At 28.9% G+C, this 26,311-nt stretch overlaps 1 protein-coding gene across 1 annotated transcript in view; it reads right to left on the minus strand.

Annotated features, from left to right (window-relative positions):
* Positions 1 to 26,311, minus strand: part of RluA-2 (RluA pseudouridine synthase 2) — a 464,236-nt gene that overhangs the window by 8,323 nt on the left and 429,602 nt on the right. The window contains exons 7-9 of the mRNA XM_075357664.1: positions 10,041 to 10,258; positions 9,102 to 9,301; positions 6,412 to 6,609 (exon numbers count right to left, since the gene is read on the minus strand). Coding sequence (XP_075213779.1) covers positions 6,412 to 6,609; positions 9,102 to 9,301; positions 10,041 to 10,258 — 616 coding nt within the window. The remainder of the gene's footprint in view (positions 1 to 6,411; positions 6,610 to 9,101; positions 9,302 to 10,040; positions 10,259 to 26,311) is intronic.

Genomic DNA, 26,311 nt, shown 5'->3' on the forward strand with positions numbered 1-26,311 from the left:
GGAACATCTAAAACACATACCCATTTGACCAATACACAAGGACTATTTTTTAAGTACGGTCCACTTTTTAATACAAACAAAACTAGTAAAGATATTGTGTAAAACCTTTTTTTATTTCACTCTTATGCTACTTTTATACATAGTTAATTTGTTTAAACATCTATCATAACATTTTACTAAATTGCTTATGTCTACATCATAAAAATCAGCCGCCTGTGAAGAAAAACCAGACTTCCACCATTGTTTTCACTTCTTCATTAGTATCAAACCGCTGACTGCCAAGAAACTCCTTCAGACAGTAAATCAGAAGACAATCGCTTGACGCAAGGTCGAGGCTATATGGTAGGTGGTCCATTTGTGCTCAAGCTCTGATTAACTCCAGAACTTGAGCTGCAGAATAAGGTCATGCATTGTCATACTGCAACAAAACTCCAGATGACAGTAGCCCATGTTATTTATTCTGATAGAATGCTGAAGTTTCATCAAAGTCTTGCAGTATGTTGCTGAGTTTATTGTTGTCTCTTTAGACATAAAATTGACTAACAGGCAACCACATCTATTTCAAAATTCAGTTGTAAAAATGTTGCATGTTGACATTGTCAGTTGGCTTTCACTTTGACTGGAGATATGTTACCACTCCACTGACTGCCGCTTTGATGCTGGGGTGATGTGAGAAACCAATGTTTTATCCCCAGCGACAATGTGATCCAAAAGTTCATCTCCTTCATCATTGTATCGGGTCAAAAATGTTAAAGCACTAGCCATTCTTCTTTTTTTCTTTTTTGGTATTCAGAAAGCAGCCTGAGAACCCAACATGAGCACAGTTTTTTGAATTGCAAGTTTTCAGAAACAATTTTGTATAGCACTGACCTTGAAACTTGTGGGAATATCAGTGAAAAAATGGAAGTCATAAATTTCTGGTCTTCACAAATTTTTGCATCAACTTTGTGCACCAAATCATCTATGATTACAGAAGGTCAGCTTGATCACAGTTCATCATGGGCATTGTGGCGCCCATCCTTAAACAGTCTTACCCATTTACACACTTTGCTGTCACTCATCAAATTAAGCCCAAAAATCTCACACATCTGGCAATGAATATCTGCTGCTGATGTATTCCTTGTGGTCAAAAATTGAGTCACAGACTTTATTTCACAACTGACAGACCACATAATTATTTGAAACATTTCAACTTCAAATATAAACCATACACAGTGATGTTATGACTGCTAATGGCGTCTACATTTGTGCAAGGCATGCTGGGAGCCAGGGTGCATGCTCATTTTAACAGCTGTGCAAAATTTACAAAGCTACAACCAATCGGACCTTACCTAAAAAATAGCCCTCATACATATTCTTATCCTGGGATGTGCAGGATATCATGAGATATATATTCAAAGTATCTCAAGCATATCTTGATTATCCTTAGATATCTGGAATACATACTAGTATTCTTTATTCTCCTAAGATTCCATATCACATCATAATGATTCCAGAAAAAATTGAATGTTCTCAATGGATTTAAAAAAAATCTTTTATTTACAATAACAGCAAGAATAAGATGAATGTAAAATATTCTAAAACAATATCCACAAAACTTATAGATCTGCTCATTTAGATCACAGTTTAAAGCATAAGTTGATAAACCCATTATTCCAAGATCTCTAAAATCTTTGTTGATTCAGTGAATAAGAGCATAATTTAAGTGTCAATAATGTCTCACTTTCAATCCAGATTTGCCTGACTTTCTTCTATGGCATCTATCGACTTGTACCTTTTCATAGGTACATTGACTGTAAGAAATAGAAAATAGTCTACAGGTATAGAAATAGAAAATATCTTGCAGATATGGAGGGTGGTCCAGCACTGTCACCTGTCATTTGGCCAAAAATTACCATACAATGATGGCTGTATGAGGTGACACATTGTTGTGAACCAGGAACCAGTCCTTGGTTTTATTAAATGTGGTTGTACATGATGAATTTGATTCAATAAATTATTTTAAGACATCTTGGTAACAGCAGCAAAAACTCATGCACGACTCAACATTTTCATCACTATAGCAGGTTAACAGCCTTCCATTCTTTCATATTTTCTAATAACATACAACTATCACAAAAATGAGCAAACCACTCAAACACATGTGGACAAGACAGGTCATCAATATATGTTTGTTTTATCATCTGAAATGTAAAAACACAAAATTTAATGTTCGCACATTATTTCATTATTTAAAAATCTGACAATAGGCACAAAAATACCTTTACAAAAAGTGAAAAACAACATGAACTGCTAATTCAAAGTAAATGAGTTTTGGTTATGTTACCACAGGACTGCTCTCAACAAATTACAACCTTGCCCACAAGATTGTCCCACTAATTCCATTTTTACAGCCACAGTCCTGGAACCTTTTGTACAGATTGTGTGTGGCTGGTGAATTGAAACCAAACGTTTTTGTGTAATCATAGTACATACATTCATTTAATCAATAACAAAACTAAATGTTTTAAAAAAATTTAGAAATTAAAGAAACTAGACAATGGGAACTGGTATCAAGTATGGTAGCAAATATTCTCAGTACAAAGGAAATAGAGAGAGAATTGGAATACTGGCTGACTGAGCTGGGTACTCAGTAGGATTTCTATAGTGCCGCCAGTGGAATGATAGTTTCTGGGAAGTCCTCCGAGAGAGGCAGAAGAGCATGACCGCAGGATGAAGGGGTAAAAGACAGCTTCCTGCTGAGCTGGTCCGTGCTTGTGTGGATAGGTGATGGTGATTACACACGGGGATCCCCTGAGTCTGAAGGCTCCCGCCGGGGCTGGGATAATGCTTCAATGCCGGTTTTTCCCCAGACGGGGGGGGGGGGGAGTTGAGGAGGGGGTTTAGGTTTAGTCAGTAGGGTGCAGGAAAACATATGCACTTTAATTAACACCCCTTGCGGAACCTGTGGCGAGTCCGACACGGCCCCTTATGGGGTGTATGTAACTGGTATTCTCCCTCCTCACAAAAAAAGGGTTAAAATTATTACTTATTCATGTTTTAAACTGCAACTTAAAGCTATACCTATAAGTCTTCCAAACACTTATTCTATCTACTTCATTCATCTTATTCTTATTATACATAAAAAAAAAACTTTAAAAATCATGTCAGAACATTTTATTTTCCTGGAATTATTTTGATGTCATGAAGATAACCTACTTATTCTGGCAAATGTATATTCCAGATATGCTTGAGACATCCCACTATATTTCAGAATGACCTTAGTTTTCCTTCACATCTCAAGATACATAATTGGAATTTTGAATTCTCCTCAGAAACACTGATGTAATAATTTCTGAATAATCTAAGATAAATATTCACTTTCACAATAATAACAGATCAACACTGCAATATAGCCAGATCTAAGTTTCTGTACAGCAACTTAGAACAATTTATTATTTTATTTTAGGATAAATAAACCTCATTATTCATTTTGTATTATGTTAATATAATGACACACAAGGCCTCACTATGCAATTCCTTATGTGAAAAGAGTGAATTTACATTTAAAGATATAAAAATTGCATACAAACCAAAAATAATAATAAATAAATATTAATTTTTACAATATTAACACAACAATAATAATAATTATTATTATTGAGGTGATCTACTGTCAGTCAAATATAAACTGAATTCTTGTCTTCATGACTAGCATACAAACATGATTGGGTTGGCACAGAAAAATATGGATGGTGAAGATGTATGGAACGGGATCCATCCGCCTTGGCATTTGCATCTCTCTGGTCAGAAACATCACGTCAGAGCAAGAGGTTCCAACATTGGTTGTGCAATGTATTCATGAATGAGGGCATCAAACCTTCTGAAATTTTTTCTAGTTATGTCATCCCAACTAGATGCAGTCTAGTTGGGATGACATAACTAGAAGACTTGGGTATATGTCAACTAGACTGCATCTAGTTGGGATGACATATACCCAAGTCTGGGACAGCAAATTTCAAGAAGGATATGAAGCTGCAGAAAATTACAGACACAATAGATGTTCAAAGACAAATGTAATGGATCTATCCTAGACATTTAATCTATCCTAGACCTCATTGAGGATGATCAGCATATTATGATTGACGAAATTGCTTTAGAAATGGGTGTCACTCGTGGAAGGACCTATTCCATTATCACAAAGATCTAAGGTAAAGTCTATGTGAGATGAGTTCTAAGACTTTTGACCCAAAATCATAAACAGGCCGGATAGGAAATGTCAAAGGATATTAAATCAATTTCAATGGAAAGGAAATAATTTTTTGCAATGAAATTTGTGTGTGTGAGTTGAATATAAGGAGCAAAGAGCTTTGCCCTGTAAAGATGAAAACATGTTCGACAGCTGGAAAGGTCCTTGTAACCACCTTTTAGAGGCTAGAAAGACATACTACTTGTTAATTTTTCCCACAAATGTCACACTGTGAATATTGCACATACTACGAGGGTTATTTTTTTTTCAAGGTCCGATCAGTTACAAAATTAAAACCACAGTGAAAATAAAAAATTTTTTATTTGTAACAAGTACTTACATAGTTACGCTATTTCTCTATATAATCGCCACTCCAATTTAGACATTTGTCGTAGGGTGGTACCAACTTTCCAATACCCTTGTCATAGAACGCAGCCGCCTGTGTTTTCAGCCATATTTCTATGCTGGTCTGCAGCTTGCTGTCTGTGCCAAAATGTTGTCCTCCTAGGAAGTGTTTCATGTGAGCAAAGAGGTGAAAATCGGATGGAGCAAAGTCTGGGCTGTATGGTGGGTGATCAAACACTTCCCAATGAAAACGCTGCAGGAGCAGCTGCAGTGTGCGGCCGAGCATTGTCATGGAGAAAGACAATGCCTAATGACAATATTCCTCTCCACTTATTCTGAATTGCCCTTCATAGATGTTGAAGAGTCACGCAGTATGAGGCTGCAGTGATGGTCGTGCCACGTTCCATGAATTTCACCAAGAGAACTCCATTCTGGTCCCAGAACACAGTAGCTATACACTTTCTGTTGGAGAAGGTTTGCTTGAACTTCTTTGGTTTACTGGCAGAATGAGAATGCATCCACTGTTTGGATTGTTCTTTTGTTTCTTCAGTTTCGAAATGGACTCACGTCTCGTGCCCTGGACAATTTTGTTCAAAAAATCTTTTCCTTCATTGTGGTAGCACTGGAGAAACGTTAGGAAGGCATCCATTCTCATTGTTTTGTGATGGTCGGACAGAATCTTGGGAATCCATCACGCACATAGTTTGCGGTACTGAAGTCTCTCACTCACAATGGTGTTGAGAGCTGACCTTGAAATTTCAGGAAACGAATCACTCAATACAGAAATTGTAAACCGACGATTTTCTCGAATTGCCTCATTCACTCGCTCAACGAGATCATCGGTTGACACTCGCTTCCTTCCCTGACCACCTACATTACGAACATCTGTACATCCTGCTTTAAAGTTCCTGCACCATTGTCGCACTTTGCTGTCACTCATTGAAGTTTCACGGTACACATTAATTATTCATCGATGAATTTCAGCTGCATTACACCCCTCAGCCTGAAGAAATTGAATTACCGCATGCACTTCACACTTCCGCGGGAGATGCTATTGTTGTAGATATGTTTACGTGCTAGCTGTGTGTTCAGAACTAAACGAAGTGACGCAGTGTGATTGAAGGCCATACTAGAGACGCTGCACAACACATATGCGCAAGGGTTCATCCGATTTTTGCGCGGGTTTTTATTTTGCAACCGATCAGATCTTGAAAAAAAATAACCATTGTATTACTAGCTTTTGACCAAAGTGAAAGATCCTGTACAACAAAAAGAGTCATCAGCCAATCAGAGATATGATTCTTCTTTATGACAGCGCCAGGCCTCACACAGCCATTAGAACTCGGCATAAAATGATGAAATTTACTGGGAAACCTTAGAACATCCCTGTACAGTCAAATTTATCCCTCTGTGATTTCCTTTTGTTTGGCCCATTGGGGAGACATTGGGAAGACATCAATAACAGAGTGACAATGAAGTAGAGGTGTTCATACACAATTGGATCATGTCTTGTCCTCAAATTTTTTATGAATAAGAGATCTACTAGCTTTTTTTCACATGTTGGGAAATAGAAAAACAATAAATAAATGTGTTTGTTATTTTTATTCTATACTAATAAATTTAAAACGGTCTGGATTATATCTGACTGACTATCATTATCCATGGTGATCTCTGCAGTACAGATTACCATTTAACAGAGTGGTCTTTGCCTTTGACTGGAAGTTCCAGATAGAAATCCAGAACAGGAATGGCATTCTGTAAAATTATTTTCATTAATGTCAGCCTGTTGGTTTATAAATAATTTTTACTGAGATTATTCATATAGTTTAAATATTTACCTTTTTCATCATCATCAAACATTGGTTTGAACATGGAAAGTTCAGAATCACCATCCATGCCTAACCAATTTTCAGCATTATGAATGCTAATAAGGTCCCGTATAAGCTCTTCATCTGATTTACCAATACGACCACCTCGTCCTTTTTCTGGTCCAAATACTGTATGGTTATATAATGGATCATTGACAACAGGATAACCTGGAATTCAATAATACCAATAACAATGTAGAATAACAAAATAACAACAATTAGAGGTACTTACATATTAGCCGTTGACCATAACCATAATGATCCTGTAACTTTGAAAATACTTTAAAGTTGCAGGATCATTAACATATTTTACATATTAAAAATATAAGCATTATTGCTTATAATTATAGATATAAATTATAAATAATCTTAACCAAACTTAACCTGTGTTTGCTAACCTCAACTAATTAACAATAATTTTTTGATTATTTAAATAATAATAATTACAATAATTACTGAATTTATTATTTAAATACTAAAAACATTGTGTTAATTAGTCAAGATTAGAATAATTTTATTTAGCATAGGCTATTAGTTATATTTAATACAAAAATATATAAATTATAATTCCGCTTACCAACCAATGTAATTAATTATTATGTTCCAGCGCTTTCAGAAATTATTTTTCCATCTTCAGGAACATCTGATAAACTTGTATATAATCATTCACTTCTCATATTAATTTGATGTTGATTAAAGTAAAATTTCCATAAATATAACAATCGATTGTCAAGTTATAAAATAAGTCATACATTTGTATGTCTAGTCGATAAAAGCATCTCAGTTGTTAAGTCCTTTATTGGAACTGTATTTTAATTATGTCATTTATTGTTATATTGATGGAAATTTTATTTTATTTTAATTTTAATCTACATCAAATTAATATATAAAGTGAATACTTATATACAAGTTTATCAGATGTTCCTGAAGATGGAAAAATAACTTCCGAAAGCGCTAGAACATAATAATTAATTACATTGGTTGGTAAGTGAAATTATAATTTATATATAGTTAGTTAGTCAGTTAGTCATGAACAGTTGAACAGTTCCATTATGTTGTAGAGAGATAAGTTTGTGCTATTACTCTGAGTTTAAAGTTTAATATTTACTTTAGTGATTATAAATAGAAATTTTATATTTGAAAATATGTCTTGCAATGTATGTGCTAAATCTCTTAGAAGCCAGCTACCTCAAATTGTTTGCAGTGATTGTTCTTCAATATATCATACCTCATGTGTTAATATGAGCAATTGTTTTTAAAAGAAAAACTCTTCCTACCGTACAGGTAAATGGAGTTGCTATCAGAGCACAGAAATCACGTTGGATGGATGAAACCTTAATTTTAGATTGGATCAGGTGTGTATGGCAAAAGCGATCAGGAGATTTACTTAATAAAAAAGGGCTTATTTACTCAAATAAATATGGTAATTTCTTACCAGTAAATTAATTTTACTGATTGTAGGTACTGATAGATAATCACTTAATACAAATAATAAAACAGAATTAAAATATTACTAATAAAACTAAATGAAAGGATGTTTTTTTAAGGAATAAAATCAATACATTACAAATTTCTTGTTCTATAATAATCAGCTTCAATCACAGGTACGAAATCAACAAGATAAATATGAAATTTTATTATATTGATTTATATAAGTTACTTCTGACTTAAGCAATCATTCTCATAATTAATTTGGTATGGTAGTTCATAAAGTTTCATTAATTTTTATTTATTTATGTAAATTTTTTTAAGCAGATGGGATATATATATATATATATATATTTTTTTTTTTTCAAATATATGCCAGATTGTTAAAACTGATTGTCCATCTCTTGTTCGGTTGCCCCAAACTTATCTTTCCTCTCACTTTGTATTCCTAAAACATTTTCAAAATTTGATCAGCATTCTTTCTTCCATTGTGATCCTGCCATTGTCGTACATATCATTAACCCTAGCATTTAGAGAAATGTTCAATTCTTGCCTAATATCTTCATTACACCTTTTATATCCTGCAACAGCTCTTAAAAAAATTCATTTCCGCACTTCACAGTTTTTGTGTGTAAGCAGATGTCAATGTACATGAGTCACTCCCAATAAAAAAAAATGGAAACGACATTAGTTAATAAAATTTCAGGGAAGTTTTTTTGTCTTTCTATATTATAATTTTATTATATTACTTTCTAAAATTTTCAAATCATTTTCTTTACTGATGAGAAAATTGTTTGTTTTTAATTAAGTGTCATATCGTATTTAAGAATCAATAGAAGCTACTTTTAAAAGTAATAAATGTGTTCACTAATGAATTTAAAAATGTTTTAAAATGAACATATCGTTTAAAAAATATATATCAACTATTTTTGATGATCTATTACTTTTCCTATTATAAATAAGGTCACATACCCACAGGTGACTATTATAAATACCAATTTTTATAATTATATATATAAATATAATAGTCAGCAGATTAACCATCATAAGGCAGTAAAACATCAATCTAGAAGCTGGCAGATCATCTATTTACTGTTGGAATTCAGTTAAGTAACAATTCTGCTTGTTGGGACTATCCAGGAACTGGTTTTTCTATAAGAATTGAAAATAGTCAAAATAGTGACTGAGGTACCTGTTGAGCACAGCTGGGTTTAAATTTACAGTCAACTTACCCAAATACTGAAGGTGGACTCTAATCTGATGCATTCGTCCACTATGAGGTAGACATAACACTACGCTTGTATTGCTCACTGGGTTATATCCCAGTTTATGGAATGTTGACCTACATTCCTTTCCTTTTGGAGATACTTTACATACACCAATTTTGTAGCTAACTACTTCAATTGGCTCTGAACAGCTGATGACTTCATCCCTATAAAAAAATCATTGAATTTATTTATTTAAACAGAAAATAGCATTTAGTAATAAAAAAAATGCAATATGCACTCATACAGAAATATAAAATTAATTGGATATGCTAAACATAAGTCTCCAAGATAGGACCTGCAGTTATTCGCATTGCTTTTCTGTACAGTAACAATGTACTATATTCATCTGGCAGAAGCCATGTTGTATCCTAATTAATGAAATAAGCTTTTGATAACTAATTAAAAAATTCTGAACCTCTGTGTAAAAACTTACTTCTTTTCTATCGCATCAGGCAGAATAAAGGAAATTTAAATTAAATTTCATTTGAAAACAACATTTAAATTCTGCATATTTTGTCAATGATACAGTTCTTTTAAAGCCATTTCTACTGTAATTCTACTGATTTAACTGAGAATAGTTCTGATTTGTTCTTGTACTCTTAATGCATTTATTTTATTTTATTTTATTTATTTCATTTGCATGTTACATTTTTGCAAATCCTCTCTTAATCATCTTAAATTTCTACTAAAAATTTCTATGGATATAAAGTTTAATCTATACCAATAATTAAAAAATGATAATATAAATTAAGTAGTACATTTTATTAAGTAAAAATAAATAGCAATTGAAAGCTCATACAATCTAGCCTGAAAATTAAATCGATTAAATTCAGTTTTAACTCGGTACATTTTTTTAATACTTTAATAATTTTTAAATGTAACAAAATAAAACTGGAAACTTACGGAAATTCCCCTTCAACTCGGCACACATACTCTTTCTGGACTTGCCGATTACGTATTTGTTGTTCCATCTGGCGTGCTTTCTTTGGTGTACGCCCAAATAATAATAGACCACTGGTAAGTCGGTCTAATCGGTGTATAGTACGTAAATTCCTAAGGTGGTACTCCTTTGCTAAGATGAACACAACTGTATTATGGCGATATCGGCCACAGGGATGAACCTGTTATAAACATAATGAAATGTTTAATCGATTAAATAAATATATAATATTAACAGAAAAACTTACATTTAAATGAAATAACTATTTATATTTACATTAGGTATAAAGTTAACTAGAAACAATAGCGTATAATCATCCAAATTAAAGCATTAACTAAACATAATGCTAACATAGTTAGTGCTTAACATTCAGTTTTATGGTACCTCCACTCATACTTTTATAATTTTATAAAATAGTTTTAAGATACTGCGTAAATTGCAAGCAATAAAATACTATATTATTTCTTATTACATTGTATTTGAAAACAACAAAATAAATTTAAATAATCAGAATTACATTTGGGCAGATATATGTAACGATCATGAAGATAATGCAAATCAAAAATGATTCTTAATATAGTGTTCTAACTAATTTTCATTCCATTTACAACCGTTTAACAACAAGAGCACTGTCCTACAATCAAATTGAGTTTTTTAAATCAAAACCGCTACCTGAAAAAATATAGTCTTTTCACTTTACTTTTTCTTTTTTTTTCTTTTGACATCTAATTTGCAAGCTCACTCAAAATTTCTTCGTTTACTTCTTCATCAAAATTCTCAACCAGTTTATTTTATCTGTATACTACATCATCCGTCGCATCTTTTTACCCTTCTAATATGTCTTCTCCTTATAATAATTTCTAATTAAGCCTTTATCTTTCATCCTGAATGCGGTATAAATTCTCTGCTATGACTAAGTGTTAATTTAAAGGTATATTTTATAAATTTCTTGATGGGTTCATTTCAAATTAATTTAAAACTGTGTAGTGATGGCTTTTGTGAGTAACTAACAGACATTGACGTGTCATATAAAAGATTTCCATTGGACTCCCTCACAAATGTTTAACAAATATGTCAGGCCAGAGTGATGTGAGAATTGACACAAGGTGAGAACCAACCTTTCTTATCTTCCCCATGATTTTTTAAAGTTCTACTGAAAAAAATTTTCTCTTTCTTTCTCTTCCCATTAACTCATAGTTAAAAATTAAAATTAGTAAAATTCATTAGTTCGGAGAAAACAAGCATTATGTATGACATAAATAAGTTATCAATAAGAATTTTAAAAAAAAGTAATTTTATTTTTATCACTTCTGTTCTTAGTGTATACATTTCTAAATTATTATATTTTTTTAAAGAAATCCAACCCAATTAATATTTCTGTATCTTACAGTTGAATAAAAATTCTCCTGATTTTTGAGTGAAAAATTAGGTTTGATTTAATTATTTAGAAAGAAAAATAATATTACCCTAGTACAATCAGTTAACTATAAGAGAAACAAAAATTGCATTAAAACAAAATTAATAAATACAAATTAAACAAAATTAAGGAATGTTTAAAATTTATCTGAAATTTTGAAAAATGAATGAAATGCATGATTATAACATAATTAATTCTTGATAGGGTAATGTAAATTATTAACTTAGTTGATTTGTATCAAGATTTAACTTTTTAAATTAGTAATTAAAAATATCAGACAACTTTTTAAACATACCTAACTTTTTATGTAAACAAGTAATTTTATTAATTTAAATTAACATTATGTTACTAATTTCTAGTTATATTTTTCAGTATAATTACCATTAACAAACATGTTAAATTAGCATTAATCATACTTTCATGCATTATTAATAAAGGTTGTGCAGAAGGATCACAGAAACAAGACAAACCAATAAAATACATTCAGTAAATATTTTCATATATATATATACATATATTGTTTATACAGTATATATTTTTTTTAAAAAATCAAAAAAAAAAAAATATCAATTCAGTTAAAAAATAAAAAATCTAACTTAAATTTAGAACCAGCAAATTATTTACTTATTTTTAAATTGGCAAAATAGAAAATAATTTAAGCCCACCTCTTACCAACTGACAGGTAATGTGTACATGTTATGTGAGAACAATGACAATGCTGCTTTCAGACCTACCTGACAATTTTATATACATTTTTAAAAATCAACCTTGACAACTAACATAACTAAAAATTCTTAAAAAATTAAGTTTAACATGAGACAAGTTTTCAAACATCAACATTATTCAAAAGTCTCTATTTATTCAAAAAATTGTCTAGTATAACTATAATTAGGTAGATTTCATAAGAAAGTGTTGTTTTTATTACAATAGGTAGCACGTATTGTAATGGGTACCATGATTTGACTTCTGGGAAATTTCAACATATCTTCACGTTTCATATCCTCCAAAACCACCATCAGTTAAAAAGTTTTTATATATATATATTTCACGTTCTTGTGAACATGATAACTGCAATAATCTTGTGCCAATTACTTTCAAATTAATACATAATGTATTAACCATATAACGACCCAAAATCTTGGTCAAGTTTGTTAATGAGCAAAATCAGACCATTGGGGTGGAAATGGGGTGGCTTTTAAAAAAAAAACAAAATATCGTTGTAACTTTCTTATTAAGTAAAATATCTAATTCATTTAAACTTCCTACTATTCTTTAGATAAGGACCTAAAACTTATTTAAGTAAAGCTTTTTGATATCACCAATCATTGGCCCAGGGAGTGGAAAAAATGAGGTTTTGAAGATAAAAAAATCATACCTCCCTTAATAGTCACAGTATCAAATCGGTTTGAAGTGGTCATTAGTCCTCTAAACAATTAAACTTTAAACAATTAAGACTCTAAACAATTAAACAATTAAGACCAAAAACTTTTGTCTGAAAAAATTTTTCATATGATCAACCCTTACAGCAAGTGATGAGCAAAATGTTGCTGGAATTGTAAGAAGATGGGGCTTGTTGTACGCTAAACATTTGAAAGTTTTTCACATGCAACCATTATCATATTGAGTAAATTTGAAGTTTTTCTTAACTTTAAGGTGGAAATCTTCTTTATCTCCTACTCAGCACCGGTGAAATCTATCTCTGCCTTCCGGCATACTAAGAGGGACTTTTTTTTAAAGTCTTAAAACAAAATTTAAGCTTCATTAACATTATTAAATCTTCTATAACTCTGTGTTAATAGTAGCAGTTAGATAAATTATCCAGCTCACCATTCTCCATTTATAAATTAAGGAAAATAATTTCCTTAAAACTATTTTCAGGAAATAAATTTAGAAAAAATATCACAATTATTGAAAAAAGTTAGGCAAAAAATTCAGATAAATTGGTAGTATTAAAATAATTATCTGTAACTTAAATACAGAATGCCCCTTAAGTTTTGATACATAAAAATAAATAATAATAATCTCATAAAAATAAATAAAAATTATTTTCATAAAGAAAATGTTTATGTATTGAAAATGTATAGAAAAATAATTTCCTGTATTGAAACTGTATTGTAATTGTATTGAAAAATTTTTTCCTATGTATTGAAACTAATGGGACACCCTGATTAATTTTATGTACATGATCATTGAAAATAAAATTACAGCAACCAAAAAGAAGATTAATCTAAAAGATTTAATTGTGATGGATTGGAAAAGAATTTCTGATCAAGGGATTTTTAGATAGATTCCTTAGTGAAAATATTGGAAATTTAATTACTGATGTACAAAATATTAATTACACAGAAGGATTTAATTCATAAATTACTTTATTTAAACCACTAACAGAACCATTTTGTAATAACATTATAATTTTAAAAATTGCTGATTACTCTGAATGCGAAATTAAAAATAAATAATTATTTATTAAGAAAACGTTTTGTGGATTTTGTAATAGTTTTCTAAGAAATGAATTTTCAGATATATTAGTAGGACTTGGAGTAAAAGTGAAAATCCACTTCGTTTGAAAAAAATTTAAAGAAAAAATCATGGAAATAACTAAAAATAAATAACATGAAATAACAGCCAAGTTTAAAAGACCCGTTGTAAATTATAAAATAGAACTCGCAAACGTAAAACCAGAAGTTTTAAAAAAAGGTCTACCAAGATATTTTGAAAAATATTAGAAAAAATACTACCCAAGATTTTATTCGTATATTTAATAAAAGGGAAATGGAATTTCATTGGGAAAAAATTTCGATTTCAATTCTAGCATTTTTAAAAAAAGAAATATAAGTAAACGATAACAACGTCGAAATGGATTGTTTAACTCGGATTTATAAAAATATTACGGCAAAGATTTATGAGAAATTTTTGCGGAAGTTTTTTCCGCAGATGTAAATTAAAAAAAAAATCCCTTTCGACACGCCGGAAGGCGGAGGTAGATTTCACCGGTGCTAAGTACGGGATAAAAAAGATTTCCACCTTCAAGTTAAGAAAAATTTCAAATTTACTCAATATGACAATGGTTGCATATGAAAAAAGTTTCCAATGTTTAGCATACGACAACCCCCGTCTTCTTACAATTCCAGCAACATTTTGCTCATCTCTTGTCGTAAGTGTTGATCATATCAAAAATTGTTTCAGTTTTAGGTAATGTTTAGAGGACTTAAACCGATTCGAGACTGTCCCTATTAAGGAAGGTATGATTTTTTTGTTTTCGAAACCTCATTTTTTCCACCACTGGGCCAATGGTTGGTGATCCCCAAAAAACTTCACTTAGATAAGTTTTAGGTCCTTATCCAAAGAATAGTAGGAACTTTAAAAGAATTAGATATTTTACTTAATAAGAAAGTTACAGCGATATTTTGTTTTTTCGAAAAAGCCGCCCCATTTTCATCCCCATGGTCCGATTTTACCCAACAAACTCAACCGAAATTTTGGGTCGTTATATTTTATGTATCAATTTGAAAGTGATTGGCGCAAAATTACGGCAGTTATCGTGTCCACAAGAAAGTGAAATATATATATAAACTTTTGAACTGACGGTGGTTTTGTGGTTTGGGAGATGTGAAACGCGAAGATATGTCGAAATTTTCCGGAAGTCGAATAGAAAGCTACCTATTGTAATGGGTGCCAACCCTTTACAACAGGTAGCTTTCTTATGAAATCTACCTAAATGTCGGCAACTATATTTCAGATTTTTAAATTGTCTTTTTTAATAAAAGATTAAAATAAACTTTTGCTAATCGTAAAGCAAAGAAAAATGGAATAACATGAATAAAAGCAACATATAACACTTTCGGAAATGTTCAGCCAAAAATCGATCCTTTAAAAGATGTTTTGGTGTTGTACAAAAAAATTTAAATAATTTAGAAAAACCACTATTTCATTCTGTTCCTTTTGCAAAATGATGTAAACAATAAGAAATTAGATTAAGATACAATAAGAAATAAGTTATTAAGAAATTGTTTAGAATCAGTTGTTATTTTTAATATATTTAAGCTATGCTTAATGGTCTAACAAAAAATAAAAATAAAATCATTGGCTATAATATTTAAATACCAGAAAAAAGAGAAATTAATAATTTTATTTTACACGCTTATAGTTTTAATTTTTTGTTTGTCTTATAGAAATTACGGGGAAAAATCCCTTTTGACAGTTTCATAAAACATTGGGAAATAATTTTCTAAACGAGTAATTTACTCGCAACAACACAAACAAATATTAATGTAGAGGAATCTGATTAAGTAGAACTGAAAAATTTTATCCAAGTGTTTCTCGTAAAAAAATAAATATAAATAACAATTTATCAATATTCGAACTTACAAAAATAGAACCATTAAATGAACTAAATTTAGTGCGTTTGAAAAAAAGAGAAGCAGCGTAAGTAGAAGAAATATTTTTACAAAGAAAAGAACATTTAGAAACAGTAGAATCTAAAATAGAGAAAATTAAGGATAGAATGGTAAAAGAAGAACGTTTTTAACAAACTGCAAAACAAGTTGCCGAAAAATTTCAGAGTACAGTCCGATGTTCCTTTGAATTCCACTAAGGATTTTACGCTTTTGCAGTAAACAATATTGGTAAGTTTCCCTATAACGGTAGTTTAATTAAAATAAAAGGAGAAAAAGATAGGGTTTGTTATATTAAAGGATTAAAAAAATAAACAAAAATATTTATCGCAAGAAGGTTTTATAATTTTCTTATAGAGTTATTTACCGAAAAATAAATATTTCTTAAGATTAAAAACAAAAGGTTTAACAATGTTTACCGGGTTCTTTTTCCCAGAAATAATTTGCAAGTAAATATATTACATCTACGGAACACGAAAAAGAATTACAAGAAGTGATAATTAATGTAAATAAATTACAAATGCAAGAAATTATTGGAGATATTACCGTTTCGCAATGTAAAAAATTAGAAGATTTACAAGAAGATTAGAATTTTAAGTAACGTACTTAAAACAAATACAATTTAGAAATAAAACAAGATATATTTTAAGATTCTCAAATATAACAGATAATTATCCATATAATTATTAGTTAGAAAAAAAAATCTTTAAGAAATAGCAATTGATTTTGTTTCAAATTTAATACTGGTATTACATAAGATTTAATTAAAACCACAACGATAAAAAATAATGGACGCAGAATATTTATAATACAATAAAAAAATATTTAAATTAAGGATTTAAAATTATATTACTTTGGAACGACTAAACGTTTAATCGAAGCAGTTTAGGTTGTAAAGATTTGTTTAAAGAGCCATTTGTTAATGTAAAATTATTTGTTAATATTTACGATTTGTATGATTTCGGCGTTCCTATTATTATCTGAAAGAACGAAAAATACGAGGCGTTACCTCTAAAGTAAACACAGTTTCACTGTAAAAAGATTTATTCTGAAAACTTTATAAATATTATTTATTTCTCTTAAACTATATACCTAATAATTCTTCTCTATATAATCGCCACATGAATTAAGACATTTATCGTAGCGATACACCAGCTTTAATATACCCTCGTCGTATTCTTCTGCCGCTAATCCATTTAGCCACTGATTAAAAGCACTTTCAAGTTCACCGTCACCCGCGAAATGCTTACCACTCAAATATTCTTTCAATTTCTCAAACAAATGATTATCAGAAGCAGCTAAGTCCGGACTATATGGTGGGTGATCGTAAATTTCCCATCCAAATGTTCTCAGTAAATCACGTGTCGGACCCGCAACATGTGGACGTGCATTATCGGGCAGCAGGACGACGCCATCGGTCGGTCAGCCGCCCACGTCGCCGATTTTGAATGGCGCGCTGTAACTTACGTAGAGTTTCGCAGTAGACCTCTGCATTTATAGTCGTTCCACGTGGCATGAAATCAATCAGCAGTTTGCCACAGCGATCCCAAAACACTATGGTCATCAGTGTGTGCCCAAATGGCTGTGACCTGACCTTTGTAGGTCTGGTTGGTGACTGAGAATGACGCCATTCACTTGACTGCCGTTTTCTAGGTAATACGAAATCCATATTTCATCGTCGGTAACAACTGAATTAAGGAACTCATCACCTTTTTAGGTGAAGCGCATCAAAAATCTATTGATAAAATGATAGACAGCCGCGGTTTTTTCTCTATATAATAGAATTCCAAAAAAAGTGTAAAAATGCCAATCCAGTGTAAAAAATGCCAAAATAATGATAACTGCTTCAAAAGATAATAAAGGCATTAAGAAATAACCAATTTTAATACTTATAAAAATGTATTCAAATTTAACCAATGTATGCTCTTTTTCCCATAAAGCCTTTTGTTTTTCCAAAAGAGAATCACAGCACTTACATTTATCAAACATCAAATCAAAAACTTGTGTTCTTTTTTTCTAAATACTTATCTATTTTGTTGCAACTCCATAAAAATCAAACTCTGAGAAGTCCAGTCTCAACCAAACTAATTCCTTAAAGACAAACACACAAATATTTTTTCACATTTTATCTAACATGACTAAATAAGGAAAAATACTTGTAATTATTAACCGTGTATTTTAATATACTTAAAGTTATCCATTCCATCAATTCGTCATAATTTATTCTACTCCCTGATTTAAATTTCTCTAAATTTACATTATGCAATTGAGATCATAAATTTAAGCATGTAGAGCCTTTCTTAGATATTTGTTCCCAAATAGGAAAAAATAACTGTATAAACTGCCAAACTTAATACCAGTATTTAGAAAAAAATATAGTTTTCTATACAATAAATATAACAAGTTTTCTATACAAGGATTTAAAACTGAAGATAATATTGTCTTACCAAAATATAAAATTTTCTTAATCACTTAAAAGCAATAAAAATCATAACAAAAGAAATAATAAAATTAAAAAAAAAGAATAAAAAAAATAATCTGAATTAATCAAGATCTCACTTCTCTGAAATCAAAAAGTAGAAATTTAGAATTATTAACTTCCAAAGGTTAATTAACATAGTTGTAAAGGTTATTTATACAAAAGGTTTAAGTTAGTACAGATATAAAGGTTGATTTGGAAGAATTTGAACAGAAGAATTTTAACAGCTAACAATGTTAGCTGTTACAGTTGATTTTTAAAAATTTATATAAAATTGACCGGTTGGTCTGAAAGAAGCATTATCATTTTGTGTATGTGTGTGTGCATTGTTATTTTATTTTATACTACGAATAACTTCAGCTGAAGTTTCAGCAATTAATTCTGGCCACACAGCATGTGTGTGACTTAAATGCTAAGAACATTATTTTCCTTCGTTATATGAAAACTCCTACACTGTGTGTTAAAATATTTTAATTAATTACAGTGGTCCACTTCAGCTGCAGACATCAAACAAGTAAAATGAATTAGCATTTTTAAGACCTTAAAAGGTTTAATTTATACATTAAAAATATAAAGTTTAATATTAACAAATTTCCAGTTGCCTACCTATTTTAAAAGACTAATTAATTAATAATTTTTACTGTAATAATGTTTCTATAAATAAGTAACTAAAATATCAAAATATCTAAGCGGTTTAGAATACTAGTGGTAAATTAAAAAAAATTAATTTATATTATCCAATAAAATAATAAAAATTAAAGACATAAAATAATAATGCTTTAATATAATCACTTGGAAACATATTTTGTAAACAACAAAATCGGTCAAACTCAAACTTGATTTCAAGTAGATAATTCTTTGAAACATTTAACATTATAGAAGTTATGGAAATTGTGTAACCACTAAACTGTCTATGTCCATGAAAGAATAAAAAAAGTAAAAAATCGTCTATATTTAGTCAAAAGTTTCATGTATTATGTACTTTATAAATATTGATATTTTAAGTACTTCTTAAAAATCAATATCTTAAAAATCTTAAACACAAATCAAAATCACTTTTCATAATAACAAAGCACACATAAAATACATTGAAAAAACATAGATTTTTTGATACTGAAACACACTACAACAAAAGATTACCAAAATCCCACTAAACTCTTTAAAAAAAAAAAAAAAAAAAAAAAAATTAGACAAGTCATGCAAAAACATTTTGACTAATATTTCTACACAAATTACAGTCTTAGAGTATCTACAGTCTCTAGAAAATTTAGACATTTTTAAAACAAAATTTAATGAAAATGTATTGCTTCTAAAAATAATTTTTTACACTTACTGTCTTTCATTTTTTCTTCTCCATTTAGTACTTTTGCAGAGATCTCTGGTTTATCAAAACATTTTTTAATAGGATTTAATTTAAAATTCTAAAATTGTAAAGGTTGTAAAAGTACCTCAGACATTAACATAAAATGAAATATTCTGTGGTTATTTCAATGTATTGGTAGATAACAAATACTTGATAACCACCATACTTGTTATTCATACCATACATGTGAATATATTTTTTTAATATAAAATTTTAATTAAATATATTATTTCCATAATATGATTATAATAGTCATATTTTACTCGTTCATTAATTATACATGTTATGTTTATTCTCTCACAAGTAAAGTACTTAAATTTGATACTACTGACTTTTAATATGTGAATGTTTTCTATATACTTGAAAAGGGTGTGCTTATTTTTCCTAATATATCAATTTTTGTTTGAATATGCGTGTAAATATTCCTAAAGATTTTTTAAAATTTCTATTTGCCATTTCTGTGAATAAATAAACAAACAATAATCCATAAGTTTTGATTTTATCCCCTAAGTTATTAAGGGATAAAATCAAACTCTGAACCATTCAAATTTTGTTCAAAATTACACTTGAAATTAGGAAAAGAAGAGCAACTTTTTATGGCTACCTTCAGAGAATGAATGAGGAATATTAACTAAAAGAAAAATACATAACTTTTTTCAAAATAGTAAAACTGACTGAGATAAACTTTGGGAGGACAAACTAGAAAAGAAACAGGAATTAGACAAGAGTTTTTGAAAGAAACAACTCCAGAAAGAATTTTCTTTCTGGAGTTGTTTCTTAAATCTCTAAATTCTTAATTTTAAGAATTTAGAGGTTTCATGAAGGTAACCCCCAGAGAACATCTAAAGGGAATAAATGGTCAGACAAAAGGAACTAGGCCTTCTCTGAAACCACTGGGTTGGTCTGGCGGTGAATGCATCTCCACAAATCAGCTGATTTGGAAGTCGAGAGTTCCAGTGTTCAAGTCCTAGTAAAGTAAGTTATTTTTATACAGATTTCAATACTACATCATGGAGAATCAAGAGAATCTTTTTTTAACTGTATTTTAAATACATTGATAGGAAGATTTTTTTTAAAATGATGTGGTTAATTTGTTAAAAATAGTAATGTAAGCATATTAAGGTCCTTACTAGTAAGGCAAAATGTTGTGTTGAAGAACATGAAAATAATTTTGTCTGGTATTACAAAAATGGGTATTGTAATTTTTCTCTTTTTAATAAGTGAGTGTTATTTTTAGTAACGACTGCACATTCATATGCATAAACATATGGACAAGTTAACATATTTAATTTCTGTAAATATCAATCTATATGATTTTTAATTATGAGCCCAACAATGACCTGACTCATTTTTTTACAATATTTTTCTCTAACTTCTATTTTATAAACCAGAATTATTATAAATATTAGAATCAGATTTTTTACAAATTATTTTACCTACTGCCTTACTGCTACTATATTTAAATGGAATTTTTTAATTACTTAATATTTAATTGAAATATTTATAATTTAAAAGAATATAAGTATTTTTTTTCTGTCTTATGGTAGTAAATTTATTAATTATATTTAAAATTAACAGTAAAATAATAACTGCTTGAAGAGGAGTTCTCTGTGAAAGTACTGAATATGGAGCAAAACACAAAAGCATTACATGAAAAATATTGATTTTATATAAATAATTCTATTGAGAACGCAGACTCATTTTTTTACAATATTTTTCTCTAACTTCTATTTTATAAACCAGAATTATTATAAATATTAGAATCAGATTTTTTACAAATTATTTTACCTACTGCCTTACTGCTACTATATTTAAATGGAATTTTTTAATTACTTAATATTTAATTGAAATATTTATAATTTAAAAGAATATAAGTATTTTTTTTCTGTCTTATGGTAGTAAATTTATTAATTATATTTAAAATTAACAGTAAAATAATAACTGCTTGAAGAGGAGTTCTCTGTGAAAGTACTGAATATGGAGCAAAACACAAAAGCATTACATGAAAAATATTGATTTTATATAAATAATTCTATTGAGAACGCAATTTAAAAAACTATATACATAAACATTGTTATAATTACTAATTAAAACAAAAGCCAAGACAGATGAAATAAAGTCAAAACTGATCTGTTAAAGTTGAAAGGTACAGAACAAGAATGAAGAAAGTTAAAATCATAAAGATATAATATTTCATTAAAAAAAATGTAATACGCTGCAAAAAAGTACAAAGATAACAAGAATAAAAGTACAAACACATATATCAAAACTTTTTTAATATTAATTAAATAATTATAAAAGTGAAAAATAAAAAAAAAAACAAAATTACAGGGAAAAGTTTGTAAGTGATAAATATGTTAGCTATTTAAATGTTTTCCTGACAATAATATAGTTTTGTTAACTTAACATACTGGAAGAGATTAACATTGTTTACCATATTTTGGTATAGTAACATTGTTTTCTACAAAGTCAAAAAACATTAATACATTTTTGCAATAATTTATTTGAGTAAAGATTAATTATACAAAGTTTAACAATTTCATGGTATTCATTCAAGACAATTTGATTAACTACACATATTAGTACATTTAGTTTTTATAGACAATAGTTCATTTCACTCCTTTTCTTTAGTTCCCTTAGAAAACTGAAGAAAAACTGTAAATTTCAATTACTTATATGATACATAAATAATTAATAAAACACAGTATTACTTTTTTAATAAAACTTTTTCAGATATACTAAATATTACTTATTGAATATTTTTTTTAATGGAATCGTGGTGTATTTTGACAGATTTCCTATTCTGACATAGATTAGTAGTAGTTATATATACTTTTAACTACTCTTAATTCGTAATTGTGCCAGCAGAATTAAGAACCTTAGTATAAAGAATATACTACATACATACTACTCTGTGTATATAGCGAGACTACAAAATAATGACAAAAACCTTTGCATGTTTATCCAAATTTGTTTTGTAAACTTTAATCAGCTAGGTAGATATCCACACTATGAATGAATATCATAATCTTTTTATATAACTTTTTTTTAATTTACTATTTTTATTTAAATGGTATTACAAGCCTTTTTAAATAACAAAATTATTGAAAATTTCTTTCTGTAGATTGCCCACATGATCTTATATTAACAAATACTACAAAATAGTATAATTTTACAATTAATTCTTTCTTTTTCCTGTTTAGCCTCCGGTAACTACCGTTTAGATAATACTTCAGAGGATGAATGAAGGTGATATGTATGAGTGTGAATGAAGAAGTGTAGTCTTGTACATTCTCAGTTCGACCGTACCTGAGATGTGTGGTTAATTGAAACCCAACCACCAAAGAACACCGGTATCCACGATCTAGTATTCAAGTCCGTGTAAAAATAGCTGGCTTTACTAGGACTTGAACAATTTTACAATTACTAGAAAATAGTTAAAACACTTTAAAATATAAATCAAAATCAATTTAAGTTAAATTAATATAGGAATTTAATAACTCTTTCAGAACTACAAATGTATTTGAAAAAGTAAAAAACAGAATAAAGTATATTTTATAAACCACTTTTATGAGAAATAGGCAAAACTGTTACTGGATAAGACCTTTGAAAATGGCAGATAGTGTAAATATTCTGAAAATAAAATAATTGTCTTGAATGACATTAGAGTTTCAGAAATGGATGAGAAGTGAACAATTTCTTCTAAAGTGAACAGCTAAAAACAAAAATTTCAGATACAACTGAGAAGAGAGTGCATAATTTGATATAGTCTAACATACAATTAAGTATGCGATCAATGACTGATAAAAAGATTAATGCTGCTGCAAAGATTATGGAATTTTGTGGTCTAACAATCTGGTCACCTGTCGCATCATGTGTCAAGCTACAGTGTGATCATCATGTGACAAGTGTCTTGCCAAAAAATTAATTATGAAATTAAGGTTATCTCAGCTTAATCGCCTGACAGTACACTGCAATTTCTGATGTACCAAAAATTGAAGATTCTACAAAAGGATAAAGGCTTTTCTGACATAATGGGCTAAAGGAATTTTGGAATTCTAAAGAAAGAATTCAAGCCTGTTTCCAGAAATGAAAAAACTGTTTGAACCAATATATAGGTATACAAGATAAGAGTAGCAATAGAAAAAACTGTAACAAAAAAGAACCACTGTACTGCCCTTTACAATGTTTAAAAATTATTATAATTTTTTTTGTAGTTGGGGATGCAATTTAGCAAAGAAATTTTTACACAAAAGATGTTTTTTCATAAATATTCACAAAAATACTTTTGAAAAAAAAGCAATGAAATTCACCCCTTTTACTGCCTTTTATAACTACAAAATTAAAACCACTTTTAGGGGTGGGGATGAAATTTAGCAAAGAAATTTTTTTTACAAAAGTTGTTTACTTTATTAATATTTACAAAATTGTAAAAAATAAAATACAAACTTAATTATGCAAAATCTGGAGATGATTTCCCATGTATGGGAAATCCCCACTCCCTGAACTTTTGAATTGAAGATTTAATAGCATCAATCCCCCTACTGTAGAAATATTATAGCCAAGTTTGGTGAAAATCGGTCAAGTAGTTCTGGAGGTATAAGGTAATTTACACACCAAAATAAATACAGATATTTTATACATACAGATATTTCGAGGTGGAAATTTTGATGCCATTTTTTTGGTTTTCTGTGACCTTAGAGGTCAATTTTCAAGATGCTGTGAAAACTGGACAAGCCCAATTTTGACCAATCACCACACTTTCCCTTTTATATAGCTATAGCCACTATATAGTTGGAAAAGTAAAAAAAAATTGCCAGTTAGAAAGATACTATATTTGTAAGTATAAAAGAAAAAATATTGATGTTTTCAACAGAATGGTTATCAAGAAAGAAAGCCTCTATAAAGAAACGTAATAGGGGTGTTCTGTAGATAAGTAGTGTCCTATAAAATCATTATCAAATGCTTTTAACTGATCACATTGGATTATAATAAACTAACAAAGTAACAATAGCAAATTATTTTATGACAAAAAAGTTTTAATAATTATTTCTAAAGTTCAAAAACAACATTTGATATTTAATTACAATTAATATTGTAGAACTACAGTATAATTAATAATAATGTAGAACTGAATATTTTAATTTTACATTAATGGATTTATTAGATACTATATACTTTCATAAAAGAGCATTTGATATATACTTTTTATTATTTAATTCCTCAATATAGATTCACTGTATCAGTCAAATGTTGCAAGCATTCAATCAAAACAGTAAACTTCATTATTTTTCTGTTAATGTTTCTTTAAGATAAGTTTTGAATAAATGAATTGTTCTTACATTAATAAATATTTATAAAAAAATGTTAATGTAAAAATTGTCACTAATTTCTCCAGCTACTTTTTATATTTTTAAAGATATTCAATGATTTTAAGTAACCCCATTTCCATGGATGTTTTCAGGCCTGTTATTTTTCTTTACATGTCATTAATTTTTAAAAATTGCAAGATGAAAATAAAATAAAAATAGTTTTTCACTGTACATAGAATCTATTTATTTAACTGTGAACCAAGATAATTACTTTAGATACGGAAAAATCTGATGCAATGTTTAAGTGATTTATTTATTATTTTTGGTTATTAAATATGGATAAAATAAAGCGTACATACAAATATGAGTATATATTTAATTAATCATGAATTTGAAGGTTTTAATTTTTGGTACCATACTTTACATAGACATGTAATCATATTATTAAGAATATATAAAAAAAATATACAGTTAAAACTTACTTAGAAGTTTCTAACTTTCTTCCTATAGTTAGAAAGTTAAAATAATACCTTAAAAAAAATAATTATGTAATCTTGTTAAACATGTCTAGTATTTTTGTAATTAATAAAAATCATGTATGAATACAAATGAAAATAGTATGTGTAATGCAAAATTTACTGTTTTATATAATAAGATTTTTAACCTGCAGATTCATCATCAGTTATAAAATATTTTAAAACCATTAATTCATACAATCATTAGATATGAAGTCTGATGTAGCTGATATGACAAATTGATTTAAGTAGTGTTTAGCTACTACAACAGATACTAAATTTAAATAGTTCAATGTGTTCAGAATTTGTCCATTTGTTCATAAGTGTCTGCTGTTATTTTTGTCAATTAATATTTTTCTGAAAGTTCAAGTTTATTAATATTATTATTTATAAATTTTTCTTTATATTTTTATTATTTTAAGTCCCATTTTAACAGTGTTATCAACAACATTTGAAAAATTCTTTCTTATTTTTTTATCTTTTAAATGTTCTAAAATATGTTATTTAAAGGACCTATTTATTTTTATTCATTAATTTTTTTTTTATTGTTATTTTTATTATTTATCTATATTTTAAGGGTCAGGGTGTGTCCCTTAATATGCAGAGAAAGTCTGAGGATACATCCACTCTCATCAAAATAAAACAAAAAATTAAATCAGAGTTTAAGTCTTATGGTATAACCACATTTGTCTATCAGTATTCATTAGAAAGAACAGTCACCTTGGCCTTAAAAAATAATATCCACCTTTATCAA

Source organism: Lycorma delicatula, chromosome 2 (assembly GCF_047948215.1).
Source record: "Lycorma delicatula isolate Av1 chromosome 2, ASM4794821v1, whole genome shotgun sequence".
In the NCBI taxonomy this organism is placed as follows: domain Eukaryota; kingdom Metazoa; phylum Arthropoda; class Insecta; order Hemiptera; family Fulgoridae; genus Lycorma; species Lycorma delicatula.